The following is a 23400-nucleotide window of genomic DNA, read 5'->3' on the forward strand; positions in this document are numbered from 1 at the left end:
GAACCTGTATGGTTCTCAAGCCACAGGAAGCTGACATGACAAAGCAGGCTGAAATCCAACTCAGCCTAAAAAGTGAAGTTTTTGTTCTGAAGTGGTCCTGAAACAGTTGTTAAAAAATGATGAAAGTCAGGATCCTGTGCAAGTTTCATGCAGAAATTTGGTTGAAAAAGACTTGTATTTTGAATGATCCAAATAGGACCATTTGACCCGTGTTTGACCCGTGTTTGACCCGTGTTTGCATCCTGAGCCAGGGATAACATGTTGCCTTTGTTGTCAGGACTTCCTCCTGAACAAGCTGGACAAGGAGGTGTTCAAGCCCAACATCATCAACTTCTCAGCCCAGACCAGCGCCAACCAGACCCAGAACATCATCATGTCCAAACTGGACAGGAGGAGGAAGGGGGTCTACGGACCACCACTTGGCAAGAAGGCTGTGAGTGGACCGTAGATGATGTTTGGCACTCAGCACAGTTTTTTTTTTCATCCTGCGTCTTTTATAAAGAAGCAGGAAACTGATATGGGCCTTGTTTTACAAAGCAACCTTAACGCTATGGTGATTATTAACTCCCATACCTTCAACTTAGATTGACACCAGTTTTAGCGCTAAGGTGATCATAAGTCCCATACTTCAACATGGACTGCTGTCAGTTTTAAGACTCACGCCAGTCTTAGCACGATCTTCGCTCGTCACGCCGAAGACCCGGGTTCGAATCCCGACATGGGTACAATGTGTGAAGCCCATTTCTGGTGTCCCCCGCCGTGGTATTGCTGGAATATTGCTAAAAGCAGCGTAAAACCAAACTCACTCACTCACTCACTTAGCACGATCACTTTGTGGAAAGGGGCTCTGACCAAAGTATGAACTCTTCCGTCCCCCACAGGTTACCTGATCTAGATTTGACGATTTACAGGCTGTTGTGATATAGCTGTCAGTATTCACTCCACAAAATTCAAATAACCTGAGACCTGGGTTACAATGAATCCAACATTTTATTGCTTGCAGTAAGAGGTGACTAAATTGGATCGGATGGTCCGGTTTGGTGACTTGGCTGATTGTTGTTCATTGTACCCCCTGATACAGACTTGATTGTAACAGGCCTCAGTGGTATGCCTGGACTATTGCTGACTGCAGTGTAATATGTCTTTGTTTCACTCTCTTCATGAGTCTCAAGTCAATTGTTGGAAGTCATCTCTGTTAAAGATACATGATCTAAATGAAATATAGTCAGCAGTCACAGACTCCTGCCACAACTAAGACCTGCTAGAATCTTTAAACAATCAAAACTTTAATTAAACCTTCTTTTGTTGTTATTTATCTATTATGTATTGACCAAGATGTCCATAATGTGAGAAAAAAATGGTTTGACTTTAATCTTTTAAACTGATTGATTAGTTAGTTGACACTGGAATAGTCCCAGTGACATGACGCACCATATGGTCAGGTTGACTGTTTAAGTGTTGTACTGTAGTGATAGTGTGTTGTACTGTAGTGATAGTGTGTTGTACTGTGGTGATGGTGTATTGTACTGTGGTGATGGTGTATTGTACTGTGGTGATAGTGTGTTGTACTGTGGTGATGGTGTATTGTACTGTGGTGATAGTGTGTTGTACTGTGGTGATAGTGTGTTGTACTGTGGTGATAGTGTGTTGTACTGTGGTGATGGTGTATATTGTACTGTGGTGATAGTGTGTTGTACTGTGGTTTGCAGATTGCCTTCGTGGATGACCTGAACATGCCGATGCGAGAGACGTACGGAGCCCAGCCCCCAGTAGAGCTGGTCAGACAGTGGCTTGACCACTGGAACTGGTATGACCTGAAGGAGGTGGTACCCATCAAGCTGGTGGACATCCAGTTCATGGGAGCCATGGGCCCGCCAGGTCAGTTCAGGTCTATCATCGTCTAATCTTTGGGGAGCATTGCAGAGTTAGTTATGAGTTGTCAGGTTGTCAGAAATGCACAGAGAGTATAGTGAAAGCTAATTAAGTTGAAGTCCAGGAACCGTTGAAACTTTATTGGGATATTCGTAGTTTGAAGTGTGTGGAATGTCGACATGAGACCAACGTTCTGATGGGCATTCTAGCATGACCTTATTGTTTCATTGTCTTACACGATATATTCAGTAAAACATGTTCGATGTGACAAGGTTGTAGTATATCACATGGTAGGTAGACAAGTTATGTCATGCAGTTTTGCCATGGCCTGAGATTGCATTACTCACCATTGCTGTCTGTGTACACCTGTAATCTTAGCACTGCAAATACTTGATGATATATGTATGGCTGTCATAGTGGAAAGTTGCTCTGTGAAACGATCACTTTGTGGAGCTCCAGTGATGTCACTCTTTGAATAAGGGAAACATTGTACCCTGATTTCACAGTAATGTATGGCTGAACTAGCAAACTGGAATGTATCTGTTTGAACATCGACAGGAGGAGGACGTAATCCTATCACTCCCCGATTCCTGCGTCATCTCAACACTGTGACCATGAACGAGTTTGATGATGACAGCATGACCACCATCTTCAGGAACATCATGGAGTGGCACATCTCCGCCAGGTACTGTCTGCAGTCTGGAGTCTAGCACATGAAGTGTTCATTTGTCAGTGCTCTTCCCCATGGATGGGGTGGTGGAGTAGCCTGGTGTTTAAAGCCTGGGTTCATCCTTCCAGAGACCCAGGATCTGAGATTAAATCTTAGCTTCCATTTGCCTCATTTCATGGCGATTAATGAGCACATAAAGAAGTTGTTGTGCACAATATTACAAAATGGCGGCTGCTTGTCATTCTACCGAGATGATCCAATTATGACTATTAAATACACATGTAGAAAGGGTGAAATTTAGACAGGCCAGATGTTTCAGCAAGCCCTTTGTAATTTAACTGGCCACGGGCCAATGGGCCAGCAGTTAAATTGACTCTGTCAGTTGCCATCTTTATAAGTAGAGTTTAGTCGATCATTAGCTATAAGCTTGCAACACTGATATATTTTACTAAACTAGAGGCTTAACTGTTTGGGCAATGTTGAGAAAGACAGTTTCATATAGTTTTCCAACTAACATTATCGTGTATGTTTCTTTCAGAGGGTTCAGCAATGAATTCAAGCCATGCGTGGACCAGGTCGTGAGTGCAACGCTGCAGGTGTACAGGGAAGCCATGACCAACCTCCTGCCTACTCCAGCCAAGTCCCACTATCTGTTCAACCTGCGGGACTTCGCTCGCGTCGTCCAGGGCATCCTGCTGTCTACGCCCGACACCATGGAGGAACCTGCGTCCATGAAGAGGCTGTGGGTGCATGAGGTAAGGGATTCCTTGTCGTAAAGATACATGTAGCATACTGACAATTTGGTGTGCTTATGTCGACAGCTTGTTCACATCAAATCAACATTATATTGTATATGACATAGACTTGTCCTCAGCAGTTATCGTAACTCCAGTTAATGTTGTTTTGTAGATAACGGCCAAAAAACATTGAGTACTCTTGCTTAAGCACTTCACGATTAATTTTTCCTTGTCAGGTGTTTTGTCTTTCTTGGTATGCAGGTTCCACCAACCCTAAATGATTGCCAATCAGATGCCAAAACTTATTGTGATATTAATTTTACTCTCAAACCTTTTGTCTGAGCCACTGTTTTAGAGAATTAGTTAACTGCCTCATGCAAAAGTTGTTGTGAATGAGTACAAAATAGAATGTTTTGTTGTTTCTTTGCTTGGGCCCTGTTACAAAAGAATCTTAGCGCTACAACTATTGTAAATCTGTGTGAAAGTATGGGAGTTCCTCATACTTTCTACTAGTACTAGATCTTTCTAGTACATGGATTGTGTTGTGAAACAGGGCCATGCTGTCTAGTTACAGATCTTACTGTTACTAAAGAAGTCTGACAAAGTGACCTTATTAAACTGTAGTGCTAGAATTTTGTTCGAGGGAAGAGAATGTGAATCTAATTATATATTCCCTTTTGTTTTAACCACATTCACACTGAACTGCTTGTATTCTAGGTGTACAGAGTTTACTATGATCGTCTCGTCGATGATGGAGATCGGGATTGGCTGTTTAATTACACTCGCGAAGTCATCAAGCAGAAGATGCGAGAAGACTTCGACCAGCTATTTATACATCTTGATTCAGATAGTGATGGCAAGGTCACTGAAGATGACATCCGTAGTTTAATATATTGTGACTTTGCTGATCCTAAATCAGACAAGAAGGATTATGTTGAAGTGCGAGACTTGGAACAGCTGCGTCACGTGGTAGAGGGCTACCTGGAAGAGTTCAACAACCTCAGTAAAAAACCCATGAATCTTGTACTGTTTAGGTAGGTTTCCTTGTTTACATCCGCTTTCAGTAAATATAAAAGACTTTGTCATGTTCATAAATTATTGAAAGGTGACTATGCTTGTCGTAAGAGGCGACTAAAGGGATCAGGTGGTCAGGCTCGCTGACTTGCTTGATGCATCTCATCAATCCCAATTGCTTGGATCGATGCTCATGATATTAATCACTGGATTGTCTGGTCCAGACTCGATTATTTACAGACCGCCGTCATATAGCTGGAATATTGCTGAGTGAGGCGTTAAACAACAACAATCATAAATTATTGTGAAATGAATTCAAGTGTAAAATACTATCTGTTTAAACAATATTCTTTATCTCTTGACAAGGTCATACTAAATGAATTATTAGATTTTCATCCCTGCCTCACGTCATTTTATTGTTCCTGTGAAATAGATGCACAATATGTTTTAAGATTTGAGTGTGTTAATGGTTCTCATGAGTCAGTGCACAATAACCATGAATGTTAAGACAGTGTTCTCCCCTGGGTGTATGTTTACTGCAGCAAATATATATAATTCTAATTATTTTCTCAATGGACGAATAACTTTTGTCTTGGTATTTACATGTTTCAAACATTATTTTCAGATTTGCCATTGAGCATGTATCACGTATTGCTCGTGTAATCAAACAACCCAGAAGCCACGCCCTGTTGGTAGGTGTGGGTGGTTCCGGTCGTCAGTCTCTTACAAGACTTGCTGCTCACATGGCCGACTACGATTTACACCAGGCAAGTACTTGTTTTCTCGGGAGAAAAGTGTAAAAGTTTTGGTGTGGCTTGAGTTATCTCCCCTTCATGCATTGACAATATTAAAAGCTTTAATAGGATGTTTAGATAGTGGTTTCTAATTTTCTTGAAAGTCATGAATATAAAGAGTCAAATACCTGTTGACCAAAATTTGTGTGCTGCTTTCATATTGTCCAACACAAAGGGAGATAATTCTCAATAAATTTTGAATAGTTCCCAGTCAACAATTATCATATACATATATATAACACATATATATATATATGTATGGGATCATTGTATACCACATCACAAAGCCATGCTTAGAGATACTATATATGTAGGTGTATCATATGTATATATATTGGAATGTTATATATCAGTCCATGAAAGATGACACTATTTCATGGTCCCAGAAAAGAAATGCAGGAATTCCACTTGTCCGCAGAAGGACATTTGTTTGCTGAAGAAATGCAGAATTTCTTTATTCTGTGTGACCAATACCAGTGTACCAGAACAACTTTCAGATAGACATGACAGAGGTTTCTATGGTGGAATCATTCAACAGTATAAACAAGCAGTTGTATCATAGTAATAAAAGATGAACGTTTGAGAAAAAAAGTGGATAAGATCGAGAATTATACTATTTTGGGTTCAGTGTTGTATGTTTTCAGTACGATTAGAATAAGTTACAATATGTAATGCCATTTTATCCTGAAAGATTATCATTTCTGTATTCGTGCCGGATTTACAAACAAATTGTTGGTCTGCAAAAGAAAAATGACTTTTCTTATTTTGAGTGGAAACACAAACTAGTGGGATGCAATCTGCAGGATGTGGGACGGAAATGAATTTGTCCATGGAATCCTTCAGGGACTGATATAAGCATGCATACTAGATGTCCATATTAGGCCTGGATGTATTGGTGTACAGTAGACAGTCTAGTACTGGTAGTCTCAACAATATCAGCTGGTTACTTTCCATTAAAGTGTCATTTGTGTCACTTTGCCTGATATTTCTTTCAGTAGCCATGATTTTCATCCCATCAGTAACACAAGTTAGAATATTGACATCCATGAGCAGTATATGCAGTGACTGATAAATGGTGTAACTAAGTCCAAGCTAGTTGTTGCTGCAGTCCTTTGTTTATGGCTGTGTGCTCTTATTATTTTGTAATATGCTATCAACTTTATTGTTTTGCACGTCTCAGGTAGGTATTTTGGCTGCGCAGGTAGATTTTCGCTCTTATACCACAATGCATCAGAGTTATCTGCTCTTGGCACAGTTTTTCTGATTGTGCGCGCTCCTGAAACCTGTTTATTTTAGAAACAGATTTGTTTTAGTATTGAATGAATATTTTAATTTTGAAAAGTAATCCTTGATACCAAAAAACATTCTAGGAGGTTTTGTTAAGATTTTTCTTAAAGAACGTAAACTGCATGATAGACCAAATTCCTGCACTTGAAAGTTTTATTCTGGTATTTTTTCAATAATTTACGATTTTAGAGTGGAAGGTTTAAACAGTAATAAATGGAATGCAATTTCGTTTGAAACAGAAAATTGTGTAAATAATTCTTTTGCACTTATCCACATACAAAGGTTTCATTTATGCATTAACACAAAGTCTAATGATTTTTTTCGAATTTCACAGTAAAGAAACTTTTATTCATCACTTATTATTTTTAGGTTTCTGGAGTGTTTATTATTTTATCATTAAGATTATTTAAACTAAATTTAAAAGGATAATTCACTCCAACATCCTAAGTACTCTTTTACTTACAACCAAGCAGTGTATTATTATGACCTATTTAACTCTTTGATAGTTAAGAAGAGAAATGATCAACATTTTACTTAAATGCAAACTTTGTAAGAAGTGAATGCGCTTGCGAGTGTTTTCTATCATTCGTGTAAAGCGTTGCGATTGCTTGATTCGTTACTTTTTATACCATAAGTGACTTATCTTCATATAATCATTAATGTTGAAATTATTATTGTTATTTTGTGAGGAATATGTACAAGTTCTACTTTCATTTTCTTATAGCACATACCAAATTCAAACCGCAACAATGAACAAAAAAAATTCAATATAGTTTTCCAATTCATGTAAAGATTGGGAATAATATAAAGTTTGGGATTATGTAAAGATGGGGATTCATATAAAGATGAGGATTCATGTAAAGATGGGGATTCATATAAAGGTGGGGATTCATGTAAAGATGGGGATTCATATAAAGGTGGGGATTCATGTAAAGATGGGGATTCATGTAAAGATGGAGATTCATGTAAAGATGGAGATTCATGTAAAGATGGAGATTCATGTAAAGATGGAGATTCATGTAAAGGTGGGGATTCATGTAAAGATGGGGATTCATATAAAGATGGGGATTCATGTAAAGATGGGGATTCATGTAAAGATGGGGATTCATGTAAAGGTGGGGATTCATGTAAAGGTGGGGATTCATGTAAAGATGGAGATTCATGTAAAGGTGGGGATTCATGTAAAGATGGAGATTCATGTAAAGATGGAGATTCATGTAAAGATGGAGATTCATGTAAAGGTGGGGATTCATGTAAAGATGGGGATTCATATAAAGATGGGGATTCATGTAAAGATGGAGATTCATGTAAAGATGGAGATTCATGTAAAGATGGAGATTCATGTAAAGATGGAGATTCATGTAAAGATGGAGATTCATGTAAAGGTGGGGATTCATGTAAAGATGGGGATTCATTTAATGGTTGGGATTCATGTCAAGATGCGGTTTCATGTAAAGGTGGGGATTCATGTAAAGGTGGGGATTCGTGTGAAGATGGGGATTCATGTCAAGATGGGGATTCATGTAAAGGTGGGGATTCATGTCAAGATGGGGATTCATGTAAAGGTGGGGATTCATGTAAAGGTGGGGATTTATGTAAAGATGGGGATTCATTTAATGGTTGGGATTCATGTCAAGATGAGGTTTCATGTTAAAGTGGGGATTCATGTCAAGATGCGGTTTCATGTAAAGGTGGGGATTCCTGTAAAGGTGGGGATTCCTGTGAAGATGGGGATTCATATAAAGATGGGGATTCATTTAAAGGTGGGGATTCATGTCAAGATGCGGTTTCATGTCAAGATGGGGTTTCATGTAAAGGTGGGGATTCCTGTAAAGGTGGGGATTTGTGTGAAGATTGGAATCATATAAAGGTGGGGATTCATGTAAAAATCAGGATTCGTGTCAAAATGGGGATTCCTGTAAAGATGGGAATCATGTCAAGATGGGGATTCCTGTAAATATGAGATTCGTGTCAAGATGGTGATTCATGAAAAGGTGGGGATTCATGTCAAGGTGGGGATTCCTATAAAGATGGAGATTCATGAAAGATGGGGATCGTGTCAAGATGGGGATTCATGCAAAAATGGGGATTCATGTAAAGATGGGGATGCTGAAGTAGAACCTGTACTGTATTCCATTACCAACAGAAGTCGAATGTTGACAAGGGTTGACTTTCAATTGTTCATCCAAGTAGAACCGTAGCAACACATTTTGACATTACATTCTGATACAAATGTTTGTGATGTTAGTATGGACAAAACTTGATGAAGAACAAAAAAAATTGATGAAGAACTTTCCACCTTTTCATTGGGAAAAACAGGATAATTTGGGATAATTTATTTTTCATGGGTAATGGGTTGAAGATTTTCATTTGACTGAAATACTCTCCATTCTCCCCCAAATTATGTATTCTTTTCATCACCTTCCTCTCGATCTAGTCCGGAGTTTGCTGACCCTTCCGTGCCTCCCCCATCTCTAACCCCTACACCCAAAACCCACCACACCCATCCCCTATCCCGACACCTGACCCCCATCTTAAACATAAACACTCTAATCCTACCCAAATCACCACACCCACACCCACACCCACACCCACACCCACACCCACACCCACACCCACACCCACACCCACACCCATACCCTCACCCACACCCACTCTACAACCACCCACACCCCACCTAAACCCACACTCTCCCTACAGCCACCCCAACCCACACCCACCCTACAACCACCTACAACCCTACCCCCACCCTAACACAACAACACCACCCTAGTGACCCACACCCTACCCCTACCTCTGTTCCACCTCATACTTCTCCTCTCCACCCCGCCCCACACCCATCCCTCACAACCCACAACCAACAACCCACAGCAAAATAAACCACACCCAAACATCTTCCCCAACAGGCCAAACTCCCAACTCTCAAGTCCATACTATATGACAGGCTGTGTAGTATTTGTACAGTCATAGGTGCCTTATAACCTCAGGCCTACATTTTGAAGAAGCTTAAAACTTTGTTTTCGGACTAGTACAAGTTTGGAGATTACAGTTGCATATTATTCAAATTTTAGCCAATAATGACAAGCCTCATAACAACAAGCCTCAACATTCTACTTCTGTGCCTCACATGATCATCTACCACTGTGGTCCCATGTAGAAGCAGAATTAATAACAAAACTGAAACAAATTTGGCAGTGTTGTCAAACATCATTGGTTACATGCTTCAGCAGTGTCATGAAATAGAAGAAACATTGATTTGTCCTTTCAGAAATAATTGTCTGCCTGAATCAAAGTAAAATTATATAGCACCAAGAGCCCTCTGTATGCTCACAGTAACCATGGTAACTGTTACAAAAACACTCCTGCCTGATATTCATCCCATGTTTAAGTATGATGAGTACAGTTTGGAGATCTATTGGCATCCTTGTTAGTCAGTTTGGTGAACTACGAAAACAGTAGTTTTGTCACTTCTGATTGGAACCCACATATACCACACTCTCTTTGACAAACACTTCAGATCACATGTTGTTTCCTCTACTATTCAAAGCTGTATATCTACATGTGCACTTGGCTGTATTTTATGAAAAGGCACATATCTTGATTTAATTATTTGAAAAATGAAATTACTGTTTTGGGAAGACAGTCACTGGTTGGAACAGTGTACTCATCAAGAGAGTGTGGTATTTCATTTGTTTTCTATCATGCATTTGTGCCACAAGATACGGTAGATTGAGTTTATATTCCTTCGAGCTTGACATGGTTCCTGTACAACAGACAAAGGCGCCTGGCAGCAAGGTGGGTCATGTGACGCAGGTCACAGAGGTCATAGGTCACGTGACTGGAATATTGTACTTTTCACATTCACATCATAAATGGGTCAGAAATGATTACATTAAAATATGTTTAGTCTTTTCTGTGAAATTTATCACATTTAAATACATAGTGTTAAATATGCCATGGTATGTGAAAAACTAAATGCTCCAATGACTTTCCTTCTTGAATTAAAACTGCAAGAATAATGAAAAAAACAAAAAGAGATCATGTGAATATTTACATTTTTGCAATTCTAGTTTTTGAATTACCGGGGAAAAAATTGATTTCAATCTAAAAATGTAATATAGGCATATTCTGAAACACTGTGGTTGTGGAACAAGGACATGTAACTCCATTTATAAACTACATAAGAAGAAATAATCTTTCTTGGTGTCATATGGTTCTTTGTCAAATCGTACCCCTGTTTTCACTGATTTGGGGCACATATACTGAAGAGAGAAATGGTTGTCACACCGGAGAAATTACGATACTGGCTTCAAGTTGGAATTAATACCAAATATCAAAATTAATGAACCAGTTTCTTGAATGGTGCATGCTGAAACTATCTACATTACCTGGTGACATTGATCTACAAGAAGGATGTTTCTGTAAGTGTGTCAATATACACAGCAGTTTGATGACACCAACAACACATTTTATCATATACTGCTCAAAAGAAGTTGAAGGAAACCTGTCATGACATGACACATTAACTCTTATCATGACAAAAAACAGCTGTTCTTTAACTTCTTTTGAGTAATATATAAAGAAAAAATCGATGAGACTTAAGCCTTAATTACCGCCGATGTTTTTGTTGATCTTGTTTGAGAAATACCATGTAATCATTTCTGACCTTGAGACATAGATGGTTGATACAATTTTTTGACTTTGGTATTGTTGCACAGACAGAGTGGGCGTCAGTCACATGTCTGTATTCTGTGGCACAGACATAGCTCGTCTGTAACAGTGTTACACAGATTTGTCTGTCAACTGCTGTGAGCTGAAGTAAACCAGTCTTGCATGTCTGTTTCAAAACCAATGAACCTGCTACAGCTTTAGCTGTTGTCATATTTCACTGTAAAGGAAGTCTATGTATCAGGTTAATTTGATACAAAAATATATTCCCCCAATTGTTTATCATGTTTAAGATTTGTATTTTTTCTCAAAATACTGTAATATTATTTATTCTTGTATGTTTCAAATGAATTTTAAGTTTCTTGTTATTAATATATGTATTTTCTGCTTATGAAATGAAAGTGAATGAGAATGGCACTATCATGATTTGGAATGTCACTTCGGTTAGATGAGTCTTGATTCATTCCTAGATGCTCCAGAGATTAGAATTTAACTCATGTTTGTTAGTAATTAAAATGAGACACTGAAATTGCCTTTCCTAGCTTTGAATTTTTTTTGGTTCCTAGTGAGAAATATTTTGTGGACAATAATGAATGTTTTTTCATTCAAATTGATGTACATATTTGTTATCTTTAAAACGTTTTATCTCTGATACTTACACTCTTCCATCTTCACATATTTAATGTTAAAACAACACCTGAAGGAGAACATTGATACCTAATCTGATGATATAACAATTATTTACTCCTAAAGTGTTATTTCAAAATATTTTTGTACATATTTTAGCCGAGTAAGCTACTACAGATAAAAAATATTTACATAGTGTAAATGCAAGAGTTCTTTGTCATTAGTAATTCATATTATTGCAATCTCCTCGAAGTTAATGTTAAGTCCTGGACACCTTGCTTTTATCTAATGTTTAGAATTCAAAATTCACTGGGGAGGTGTTTAGGAAAAAGGGTGTTACCAAAGGTTTTAACTTCAAATAATGTAATGTGCCTTTCAACTGATTGGTTCATGATCAATGACATAAACCAATCACATTATAGTATTTCCTTATTTCCCAAGATGGATATTGTTCGAATGATTGATAATGTTCCTGAACTGCATTGAGATTTATTTCACCATGGTGTGTGTATTAGTGATGTTATTAGTGACGCATGTCAAGTGATGTATTTCCACATTGTGCATGTATATTTCACAGAGGTGCATCCAAGCATGAAGGCACAGTCACCTGAAATGTCTTGAATTAATACCTGTTTCTAGTAGGGCTGAAACGATGCAGCGGTGCATCCTGAACTTTCATGCGACAATACGATACACGATACGCTATTTTCGTATCGATACAAGACGATACACTTGTTAAAATAAATTACTTACTGCTCGTTTGATGATCCCCACCCCATCTCAGCATTTTTGTCAGTCACATATTACAAAATGTGTTGTAATTATCTTTTCTAATTTACAACTAAAAGTAGACACTGTGAACATGTGTCTACAGCTAGCTTTGAAACCTGCTCTCAAATGTTTTTAGAAAAGAAAAGTGATTTGACGTAAATATGCATATAGAGATATGTATCGTATCAGGACATGTGTATCGTGATACGGATCGTATTGTGACATGTGTATCGTGATTCGTATCGTATTGTTACCTTGCTGTATCGTTTCACCCATACTTTCTAGGTTTTTAGGATCTTTAGTGAATATGTCATTGCATACATCCCCTTGAAGAAGTTTAATGGTTTATATTGATGAAAGCTTACGCTAACCATAATGCATGCAGTTTCTTCGATCCATGGGTAATTGTTGCGTGGATATTGATAGCTATATTATATTGCAAATGGTGAGAAGAGTGTGGGTGTTGTGTGCATGCTGTGGGATATTGTTCACTATTTGGGAGTGAATGCATGTTATTTGTCATGTTGAAATTACCCTTCATATTCATGCTTCATTTTCAGGCAACACTCTGACCTTTTTAAGATTTACAGAAAAAGTGTTTAAAATAGTACAGAAGATGTTGATATGTAAAGTTCCAAGGACAAATTACGATTGTCTTAATTAATAAGAGACTAACAATAACCTTTAAGAAAGAATTAAATTTGTGACATGTTACCCATTTAGTTGATATTCTGGGCACCAGTTGGTGCAAATGGAAATTGTTATGAAACAATTAAATGAAGTTTTAATAAAAGCAGCAATTAATGGCTGAAATTTGCTGTAAAGGATTTTGACTTGCTGAAATAAGTTCTGTGACAGTCGAACTCAGTGGATGCTGCATGTAACACCAGATTTCTCTATGTGCAGGTTGAGATCACAAAGAGCTACACGTCTACAGAGTGGAGGGAAGATTTGAAGCGGATCCTGAGGAAAGCTACTGAGACTGATAACCATGCTGTCTTCCTGTTCTCAGATACACAGGTGGGTTAGAATTTACACTCAGTACAGACAGCTAGATTGCAGTCAGCCTTTTTAGCCGCTAGTCTGAAACGTGAATCTAGTAAAATTCTGCTTGATCTAGTATAAGGTCTGCTAACAATGGCAGCTTGTGCCAAAAATGTTTGAGTCTACAAGTCTGAACTTGGCTCTGAGCATCAGTTATTGTACTGTTATTAGATGAGCTTACTAGGCCGAACTGAATGTTACTAGACTTAGGGTTAGGACTAGGGGCTCAGATTACAGACTCTAAAGTAGTCCATATGACAAAATAATCTCCTGAACGTGATGCTAAGGGCCATGTTTGGCCTGATGTAAGAGTCATGTTTGGCCTAATGTGAGAGTCATGTTTGGCCTGATGTAAGGGCCATGTTTGGCCTGATGTAAGGGCTATGTTTGGCCTGATGTAAGGGCCATGTTTGGCCTGATGTAAGGGCCATGTTTGGCCTGATGTGAGAGTCATCTTTGGCCGGATGTAAGGGCCATGTTTGGCCTGATGTGAGAGTCATGTTTGGCCTGATCTAAGGGCCATGTTAGGCCAGATGTAAGGGCCATGTTTGGCCTGATGTGAGAGTCATGTTTGGCCTGATGTGAGAGTCATGTTTGGCCTGATGTAAAGGCCATACTTGGCCTGATGTAAAAGGCCATGTGAGAGTCATGTTTTGCCTGATGTAAGGGCCATGTTTGGCCTGATGTGAGAGTCATGTTTGGCCTGATGTAAGAGTCATGTTTGGCCTGATGTAAGAGTCATGTTTGGCCTGATGTAAGGGTCATGTTTGGCCTGATGTAAGGGTCATGTTTGGCCTGATGTGAGAGTCATGTTGGCCTGATGTAAGGGCCATGTTTGGCCTGATGTAAGAGTCATGTTTGGCCTGATGTGAGAGTCATGTTTGGCCTGATGTAAGAGTCATGTTTGGCCTGATGTGAGAGTCATGTTGGCCTGATGTAAGAGTCATGTTTGGTCTGATGTGAGACACACGTTTGGTCTAGTAGAATCAAAGGTTTTGGGCACAGACAGGTATAGCTTGTGTTATCAAGACCAGTAAAATTTGTTTCGGGTTTGTGAACTTCTACAGTAAAACGTGATACTGCGTAACATCCCAGTTGGCGATGTGTTCATTGTTTATGTACCTCTGTGTCACAGTCACAGCGTCATGTGTGTGTGTGTGTGTAAATGTTGCAGATCAAACAAGAATCATTCCTTGAGGACATCAACAACTTACTGAATGCGGGCGAAGTCCCCAACCTTTACCCCATAGATGAGAAGCAAGAGATCTGTGAGAAGATGCGACAGATTGATAGGTGAGGTCATTGTACATTTGGCAGGTTCCTATGATAGGTGAGATCATTGTACATTTGACAGCTCCCTATGATAGGTGAGATCATTGTGCATTTGGCAGGTTCATATGATAGGTGAGATCACTGTTCATTTGGCAGGTTCATATGATAGGTGAGATCACTGTTCATTTGGCAGGTTCATATGATAGGTTTAGATCATTGTGCATTTGACAGCTTCATATGATAGGTGATATCATTGTACATTTGACAGCTCCCTATGATAGGTGAGATCATTGTACATTTGACAGCATCCTATGATAGGTGAGATCATTGTACATTTGACAGCATCCTATGATAGGTGAGATCATTGTACATTTGACAGCATCCTATGATAGGTGAGATCATTGTGCATTTGACAGCTTCCAATGATAGGTGAGATCATTGTACATTTGACAGCATCCTATGATAGGTGAGATCATTGTACATTTGACAGCATCCTATGATAGGTGAGATCATTGTGCATTTGACAGCTTCCAATGATAGGTGAGATCATTGTACATTTGACAGCTTCCAATGATAGGTGAGATCATTGTGCATTTGGCAGGTTCATATGATAGGTGAGATCACTGTTCATTTGGCAGGTTCATTTGACAGTTTCCTATGATAGGTGAGATCATTGTACATTTGACAGCTTCATATGATAGGTGAGATCATTGTACATTTGACAGCTTCATATGATACGTGAGATCATTGTACATTTGACAGCTTCATGTGATAGGTAAGATGGTTGTTGCTAATTTGACGCTGTTGGAATTCCAAAGAAGATTAGATTCCAAGTCGCCGATGCTTGTTGCAAGAGCTGATTATTTAGGATAGGGTGGTGAGGTGACTTGGCTGATTCTGTGTCATCATGCACGTTGATGTTGACCATTGCTCATACCACTGAATGTCTGGCTGACGTGATATAGCTGGAATATTGCTTACTGCAGCTTTAACAGGTGCCTTGGAAATCCCCAGCAGCCTGTGATTGCGTTATGACTTGATGTTTCAAGAATTATTTAAGTCTGGCTCAGTGATTTGGTTGATGACATGTCATCAGACACTGACATCAGACTGGTCCAGACTGTCTGGTTTACAGGCCGTTGTCAAATAGCTGGAATATTGCTGAGTGCAGCATTAGCCTGATTCACCCAACTCCAACTACTCACTCACACTCACTCCTGTATGTATGTATGTATTCATAGGCAGAGGGACAAGTCCAAGCAGACAGATGGGTCTCCAGTGGCCTTGTTCAACTTCTTCATCCAGAGAGTGCGAGACCAACTCCATGTCGTCCTGGCCATGAGTCCCATCGGCGACGCCTTCCGAAACCGCCTCCGAAAGTTCCCCTCACTCGTCAACTGCTGCACCATTGACTGGTTCCAGGTGAGATTGATGGCCAGTAGGAAGGGACATAACCCTGTTAAACCAGACCCTGGTTGTCTGAAAACCCCTTTTCTGGCCGATTTGTCTAAGGGACATCTTACATCTACAAACATGTTTTTTCAGTAACAATGATTCGTTAATCTAGAATTTCTTTACCTCAGACAATTTCACAAGGTGAAAGGACTTGTTTGGTTATATGTTAGACATCCTGTATCAGAGAGCAATATGGCCGCCATAAGTGTAGGGCCCCGAGCGAAGATTTCAAAGTAAAGTCACAATGAATATAGGCCTGCATATCCACTCACTACTGACACATTTTAAACACACATTACACATATTGCTATCAGATATTATAGCTAAATTGGATAGAATTATCAGTAAACCGCCCGCATGTTATCAAGAATCAGCGGGCCACTGTAACTTGATAATGCCCTCATATGGCTTGACGACGGGCCATTATCACGCCCGTTGTTAGGTGACATCATAGGGTAGGCATAGGTGACGTCACGTTCACTATATAGTGACGTCATCTGGTTTGTTCTATGACGTTTCCATATTTGTAAAAGTGGGTCAGTGACATTTGTGTTGATTGCAGTAAATGTTTCAAAACCGATATTGTTGTTTCTTTTTATTTGATACAAAATTCCATCCATTTTAACTATAATAACGGTAACACTATTTTTCATGGCATTATCATTGCAGAAGCCCTCAGTCTTTTCAACTGCCCTCCTTCGTCGGGCAGTTAATGGAAGACCTCTGGCTTCTGCAAATGATAATGCCCTGAAAAATAGAGTTACCCTTATATTGTTTGGATTTGAGGATAGAATTGGTTGTTGGAGTCAAAGTTAATGGATTGGGTGTTCAGGCTCTGTGACTTGGCTGACTGCATGGATTTCTCATGCTGTCAGTCACTGATTTGCCTGGACTTTATCATAACAGGCCAAAAGCTGGCATTAAACAACATTCAGTCGCCCGTTGACTATCTGAAATATTACCATCCTCTATATTGATGTGTGTCTCCCCAGTCCTGGCCCGAGGATGCCCTGCAGGCTGTGGCGACTCGCTTCCTGGAGGAGATCGAGATTGTGGAGGAAGAGCGGGTGGGCTGCATCAACATGTGCAAGCAGTTCCACACATCAACCCGGGACCTGTCGGAGAGATTCCTTCTGGAGCTGGAGAGACACAACTACGTCACACCCACCTCCTACCTTGAGCTCATAAACACCTTTAAGAATCTCCTTGAGAAGAAGAGAGGGTAATTTTAGGAGACACTTTCTTTGTTTTCTTTAATGGATTTGACTGTCTGGATTCAAGCCAGAATGTGAAAATATAATTCAAAGTATAAATATATTTTTATATGCATGATTGCTCTATTTTTTATTTATCAGAAAAATTAAAAGATACTGAATTAAAATATATTAAAAAATATATAAAATATGACTTTTTTAACAGTATTGAATCAAATGCATTTTTAGTATTTTATCTGGCTTAAATTGAGAGAACAAACTGATTAGAAAGCCTTCTGTTACTGTCAATATGGTAACCATCATGCACTAGAATGGATTTGGCCTATATTTTTCCCCACTTAGCTGACTGATACAAATAAATATTGGACTCCAAAAATTTTCATAACAATTTTGCAAAATGCCCAGCCTAAAGGATTAGTCAAAAATTGGTAAACCAAACAGCCCCAGATTAGGCCCTGAGACTGGAATGAGTGAACTGCGGTGAGGAGTAACAGGATTTGTGAGGTTTTACAGCTTCAGAAGATTCATTGTTTGAATGTTGAAAATTCATAACCCCACAAGGATATAAGATGAACTAAGAAGAAAAACAGTCCTACAGGGTTTATATGAACAGCTCACAGTCTGAATCACACAATTGGTGGAGCCTACCACCTTCTGTGGGATTCAAGAAATATGTATGAGTCAGGATAAGGTAAAATATGTATTTTTTAGAATAAAAATATCATTTATACTTATCCTGAATCATATACATGGATAATTCTAGGGTGGGGCCTTGTGCTTTTAACCCCTAAATTTGAAAAAAGGCCCACATTTTCAAATACAATGGAGCATTTTAACATTGTGCTAAAAGGGCATACCTCTGCAATATTTGAAATTTTCACATGAAATGCCCATGTCAGAAAATTCCTATGGTGAACCCTGGGATATGCCAAAGCGCCCACCCAGCCATCCCCTCTTCCACCTCAAACGTGTTTCAACCGTAAGTAGGAGAATGAGAGAGAGAGAATAGTCTACCGACTTAGTCACGACTCAGAGGTGTGTTCTGGTGAGCTGTTTTTTCTGTGATATTTCTATTCTAAAAAATACATCATAAGCAATATCTTTCCAAACTGTTGACAAAACAACTGGATAAACATCTGCTCCCTGTCTGTTTGCAGGGAGGTGATGAATGCCAAGAATCGGTATGAGACGGGTCTTGAGAAGCTGGACTCAGCCTCCTCCCAGGTCGCAGTGATGCAGAAGGAGCTGACCGACCTCCAGCCACAGCTCATAGAGGCCACCAAAGATGTGTCGGAGATAATGGTCATCATTGAGAGAGACTCCATTGAAGTGGCTAAAGTAGAAAAGGTAGCTAGGGTCCAAGCTTTTAGATGTCTGATTAGTTTTTGAAATATATTTGAAATGTTGAAGATGATGTAAAAACAATATAGTTATTCTAGACTTAGAATGTATATTTTGTTCATTGTCTGTAATCATTAGAATAAGGATTTCATAATCTGTAAACAGTGAATAGGAAAATGAGATTTTTTTGAATGATTCAGTTGGAAAATTCATGGCATTAAATCACAGAACAAGAACATTTTAATTCATCTACAGTCAGTGATAAGAGAAATCATAATCTGTTATCATTCAAAGGGAAAATAGTGGTTTGTAATCACTGAAAGGGGAAATAATGGTTTGTAATCACTGAAAGGGGAAATAATGGTTTGTAATCACTGACAGGGGAAATAATGGTTTGTAATTATTGAAAGGGGAAATAGTGGTTTGTTGGTTGTGAAAGCTGGGTGATGTATTGAGGTCTATATGTCCCATCTAGGTTGTGAAAGCTGGGTGATGTATTGAGGTCTATATGTCCCATCTAGGTTGTGAAAGCTGGGTGATGTATTGAGGTCTATATGTCACATCTAGGTTGTGAAAGCTGGGTGATGTATTGAGGTTTGTCCCATCTAGGTTGTGAAAGCTGGGTGATGTATTGAGGTCTATAAGTCCCATCTAGGTTGTGAAAGCTGGGTGATGTATTGAGGTCTATATGTCCCATCTAGGTTGTGAAAGCTGGGTGATGTATTGAGGTCTATATGTCCCATCTAGGTTGTGAAAGCTGGGTGATGTATTGAGGTCTATATGTCCCATCTAGGTTGTGAAAGCTGGGTGATGTATTGAGGTCTATATGTCCCATCTAGGTTGTGAAAGCTGGTGATGTATTGAGGTCTATATGTCCCATCTAGGTTGTGAAAGCTGGGTGATGTATTGAGGTCTAAATGTCACATCTAGGTTGTGAAAGCTGGGTGATGTATTGAGGTCTATATGTCCCATCTAGGTTGTGAAAGCTGGGTGATGTATTGAGGTCTATATGTCCCATCTAGGTTGTGAAAGCTGGGTGATGTATTGAGGTCTATATGTCACATCTAGGTTGTGAAAGCTGGTGATGTATTGAGGTCTATATATCCCATCTAGGTTGTGAAAGCTGGGTGATGTATTGAGGTTTGTCCCATCTAGGTTGTGAAAGCTGGGTGATGTATTGAGGTCTATATGTCCCATCTAGGTTGTGAAAGCTGGGTGATGTATTGAGGTCTATATGTCCCATCTAGGTTGTGAAAGCTGGGTGATGTATTGAGGTCTATATGTCCCATCTAGGTTGTGAAAGCTGGGTGATGTATTGAGGTCTATATGTCCCATCTAGGTTGTGAAAGCAGATGAAGCAGTAGCCAACGAGCAGGCCAAGGCTGCCCAGTCCATCAAGGATGAATGTGACCATGAACTTGCCGAGGCAATCCCAGCCCTGAATGCTGCACTTTCTGCCCTCGACACCCTCACAAACCAGGTAAGTGCTTCCTGCCGACCACACAGATATACGCTTTGGAGATACTGCACCATTTAATGGAGTCTTTGCATAATGAGATTTATTAAGCAGCCCAATTTAAATGAGGAATCTTTTAGGTTTTGTGTGAATTTGACTGCCACCACTGCAATTTGGTTTTGAAACACTGTTCTGCTTGGACATCCCAGGAATATCATAACATGCATCTCTCCTTCACAGACCTGGGAAGATTTTGACACACTGACCAGTCATTTTATTGGTCAAGGTCATTCTCAAGGTCATAGCTTAAGGAAAAGTTTGTTTTGACAGCAACTCAAGAGGTATTTACATGTCATTATTTGGGCGTGACCCAGATCGGAAAAGGTTGTGAGTGACCTGCGTGGAAGGCAAAAGACACAGCCACTACCATGCCTTTCTGTGCAGATATTTATGCAGTCTTATGCATTTAGCATGTTATGCATACATGTATGACAATTGATGACAATCTAATGATACCAGTAGTAGGTCACAGTGACCTGCTTTCAATGTGTAACATGTGCTAAATCGTTTTTGTTTTAATGTTGAATTTCACCACAAGAGACATGACATTTGGTTTATATGTTGGATAATCTCCTGTTTCAAACTTGTACTGCACTGGGGATGTTTCCCAAAACCAGAAGTGTGTTGTTAAACTGGATGTGCTCAAAATGTTATCAAAGTAGCTATAAGTACAGGACTTTCTGTTTTTTAAGTTGCACTGCAGTTTTCCAAACCAGAAATGATGTTACACAGGAGAGGGTTACAACTGTAGCATATAGGATGTTCTGTATCAAAATTGTACTGCATTTTGCATCTGTATTAAACAGAAAGTGATGTCATTCAACTTGAAGTGTAACTGTATTATTTCGTTGACTAGAGGCATAGTTGAAGGGCGCAGGGGTGTATTACATGTAAAGCAAACACTCCTTCTTACTATTAGCATTGTGGTTGCCTGTTGTCAATACAGTGAAATAAGTAAAATAGTTGTCATTGCTAAGAAAATAAGATAAGAAATGGTAATCATTATGATTATGATCAAATGTGACCAAAGGTTACTGTGTCCATTACAGGACATCACAGTTGTGAAGAGTATGAAGAGTCCACCCTATGGCGTCCGTCTGGTCATGGAGACCATCTGCGTCCTGAAGGGGGTCAAGCCAGACAGGATCCCGGACCCTGCCGGGACTGGTAAGAAGATTGAGGACTACTGGGGGCCATCCAAGAAAGTCCTGGGTGACATGAAGTTCCTGGAGTCTCTACATAACTATGACAAGGTGGGTGCCATCTAGGTGTTGTTTTCTGACATTGCTTTGTTACATCTGTTTAACATTTCGAGGTTATCAAGGAACATATTACATTCATCCATCTGAAATGTGGATCTGATGCCTACCCATGTCTATTGCAGGACAACATCCCCGTGGCTTATATGAAGACAATCAGAGCTAAGTACATCTCCAATCCGGACTTTGACCCAGAAAAGATCAAGACTGCCTCCACTGCTTGTGAGGGATTGTGCAAGTGGGTCCGCGCCATGGACACCTATGACAGGTCAGTACTTGACCAGCTGCTCACTAGAGTGTCCACTTTGTTACTGGCATGTGTATTCATACGATAAAATATCAGATTCGAACACGACAAGGAAGCCGTACTAATAATGATGTGGAATTGATTTTCTTGTTTTAGGAAGAAAATTTCCATGGTTATTTTTATGCCTTGAGTGAGTGAATGATTTTATGCCACTTTTAGCAATACTGCAGCAATATCATGGCGGGGGACGCCAGAAAGGGTTTTCACACATATAGGGAATGGAACTCAGTCTTCTGTGTGATGAGCAAATGCTTTAACCACAAGGCTATCCCACTGCCCATAATTTTGCTGACTAGGAAGAGGTGTCTCTGTTCAACTAGTGAACTCTCTTGCTTAATAGTTTCTGAGATGGAGACGTAGATACCTCATTTGTAATGATATAATCTTCTTATTCATCAAACCAGACAGGTCCTGACAATACCATTTCAGTTCCTATTTTGAGGATATTTGTTGACAATTTGAAAGCAACATGAAATAAATAATTCTTTTCCTTTTCATGGTTGATTTAAGGTAGATTTTCCCCACACACAAAAAAAAAGGAACAGTAAACCAAGAAAACTATTTAAACAAGAAGCATCAAACACAGCATTTGCTTGTTTCCAAATTTTTCAACATTTGATGTAGTCTTTACATTTCTTTTTGTAATTGCTTTGGACTGAAGAAAAAGTCAATAAAAATGTTTGAAAAGTACATCCTCACATAGAACAGACAAATCCCTAAAAGTGCCACTTTGTTTTGATGTAGTTTTTTGTTTCTTGGTTGTTGACAAAGTATTTGCCTGTCTTTAGAGTTGCGAAGGTAGTGGCTCCAAAGAAAGAAGCCTTGAAGAAAGCCGAGGGTGAGCTTGCTGTTGCCATGGCATCACTGGAGAAGAAGAGAGCATCTCTGAAGGAGGTACAAGACAAGCTCCACAAGTTAGAGGAGAAGCTGGCTCAGAACAAACAGAAGAAGGCTGACCTTGAGAACCAAGTGGACCTCTGTAGGAAGAAGCTAGAGAGAGCTGAACAGCTGATAGGTGGCCTCGGTGGTGAGCGAGAGAGGTAAGAGGCAGATGAAACTGCTGCAGCAGTGGTCAAGGATGAAGATGGGGATGCTTTGTTGTACAGTGCCAGCTACAATTGCAGACATTTTGGTATCTGTGTGTGAACCATCTCTTTCAAAATATTGAGTGAAAATGTAATAATGTTTTATGAACTCTGATTAAGAGATAGATGGATCATTAAACAAATAGATTTGGTAAAAATGCCCATGGTAAGCTTTTGACATGATGATGCTTTCTTGATGACAAGACATTGGAAATGAGCTCTGTCACTTGGTTAAAGAATGATAGCGATTTACTTGGACAATCACAGTGGTACTCTGCATGAGCACCTTCCAATGACACTATAATGTACAAATAATTCATGGAAGGTTCTTAATTCTTTTGCTTATTTCTTACAAACAGTAGGCCATATTGTGTCATAATCACAAGCTCAAAGAAGAAGTCTGTTTGTGTGTAAATAGCGACCCACTTACCCTAAACATAAGCCTGACCCAGAGGTTCCGAAGGGCT

At 39.4% G+C, this 23400-nt stretch overlaps 1 protein-coding gene across 4 annotated transcripts in view; it reads left to right on the plus strand.

Annotated features, from left to right (window-relative positions):
- The window catches only part of LOC124142996 (dynein axonemal heavy chain 7-like), a 95467-nt gene that overhangs the window by 44652 nt on the left and 27415 nt on the right, over window positions 1–23400 (plus strand). For all 4 annotated transcript variants that reach the window (XM_048382467.1, XM_048382468.1, XM_048382469.1 and 1 more), the window contains exons 38-52: window positions 278–433; window positions 1710–1878; window positions 2431–2557; window positions 3081–3297; window positions 3997–4313; window positions 4919–5060; window positions 13347–13460; window positions 14659–14777; window positions 15998–16178; window positions 17204–17433; window positions 18583–18772; window positions 20106–20246; window positions 21332–21535; window positions 21667–21809; window positions 22637–22888. In XM_048382467.1, coding sequence (XP_048238424.1) covers window positions 278–433; window positions 1710–1878; window positions 2431–2557; window positions 3081–3297; window positions 3997–4313; window positions 4919–5060; window positions 13347–13460; window positions 14659–14777; window positions 15998–16178; window positions 17204–17433; window positions 18583–18772; window positions 20106–20246; window positions 21332–21535; window positions 21667–21809; window positions 22637–22888 — 2702 coding nt within the window. The remainder of the gene's footprint in view (window positions 1–277; window positions 434–1709; window positions 1879–2430; window positions 2558–3080; window positions 3298–3996; window positions 4314–4918; window positions 5061–13346; window positions 13461–14658; window positions 14778–15997; window positions 16179–17203; window positions 17434–18582; window positions 18773–20105; window positions 20247–21331; window positions 21536–21666; window positions 21810–22636; window positions 22889–23400) is intronic.

This window comes from Haliotis rufescens, unplaced genomic scaffold (assembly GCF_023055435.1).
Source record: "Haliotis rufescens isolate VD_foot unplaced genomic scaffold, xgHalRufe1.0.p SCAF_4, whole genome shotgun sequence".
Classification (NCBI taxonomy): Eukaryota; Metazoa; Mollusca; class Gastropoda; order Lepetellida; family Haliotidae; genus Haliotis; species Haliotis rufescens.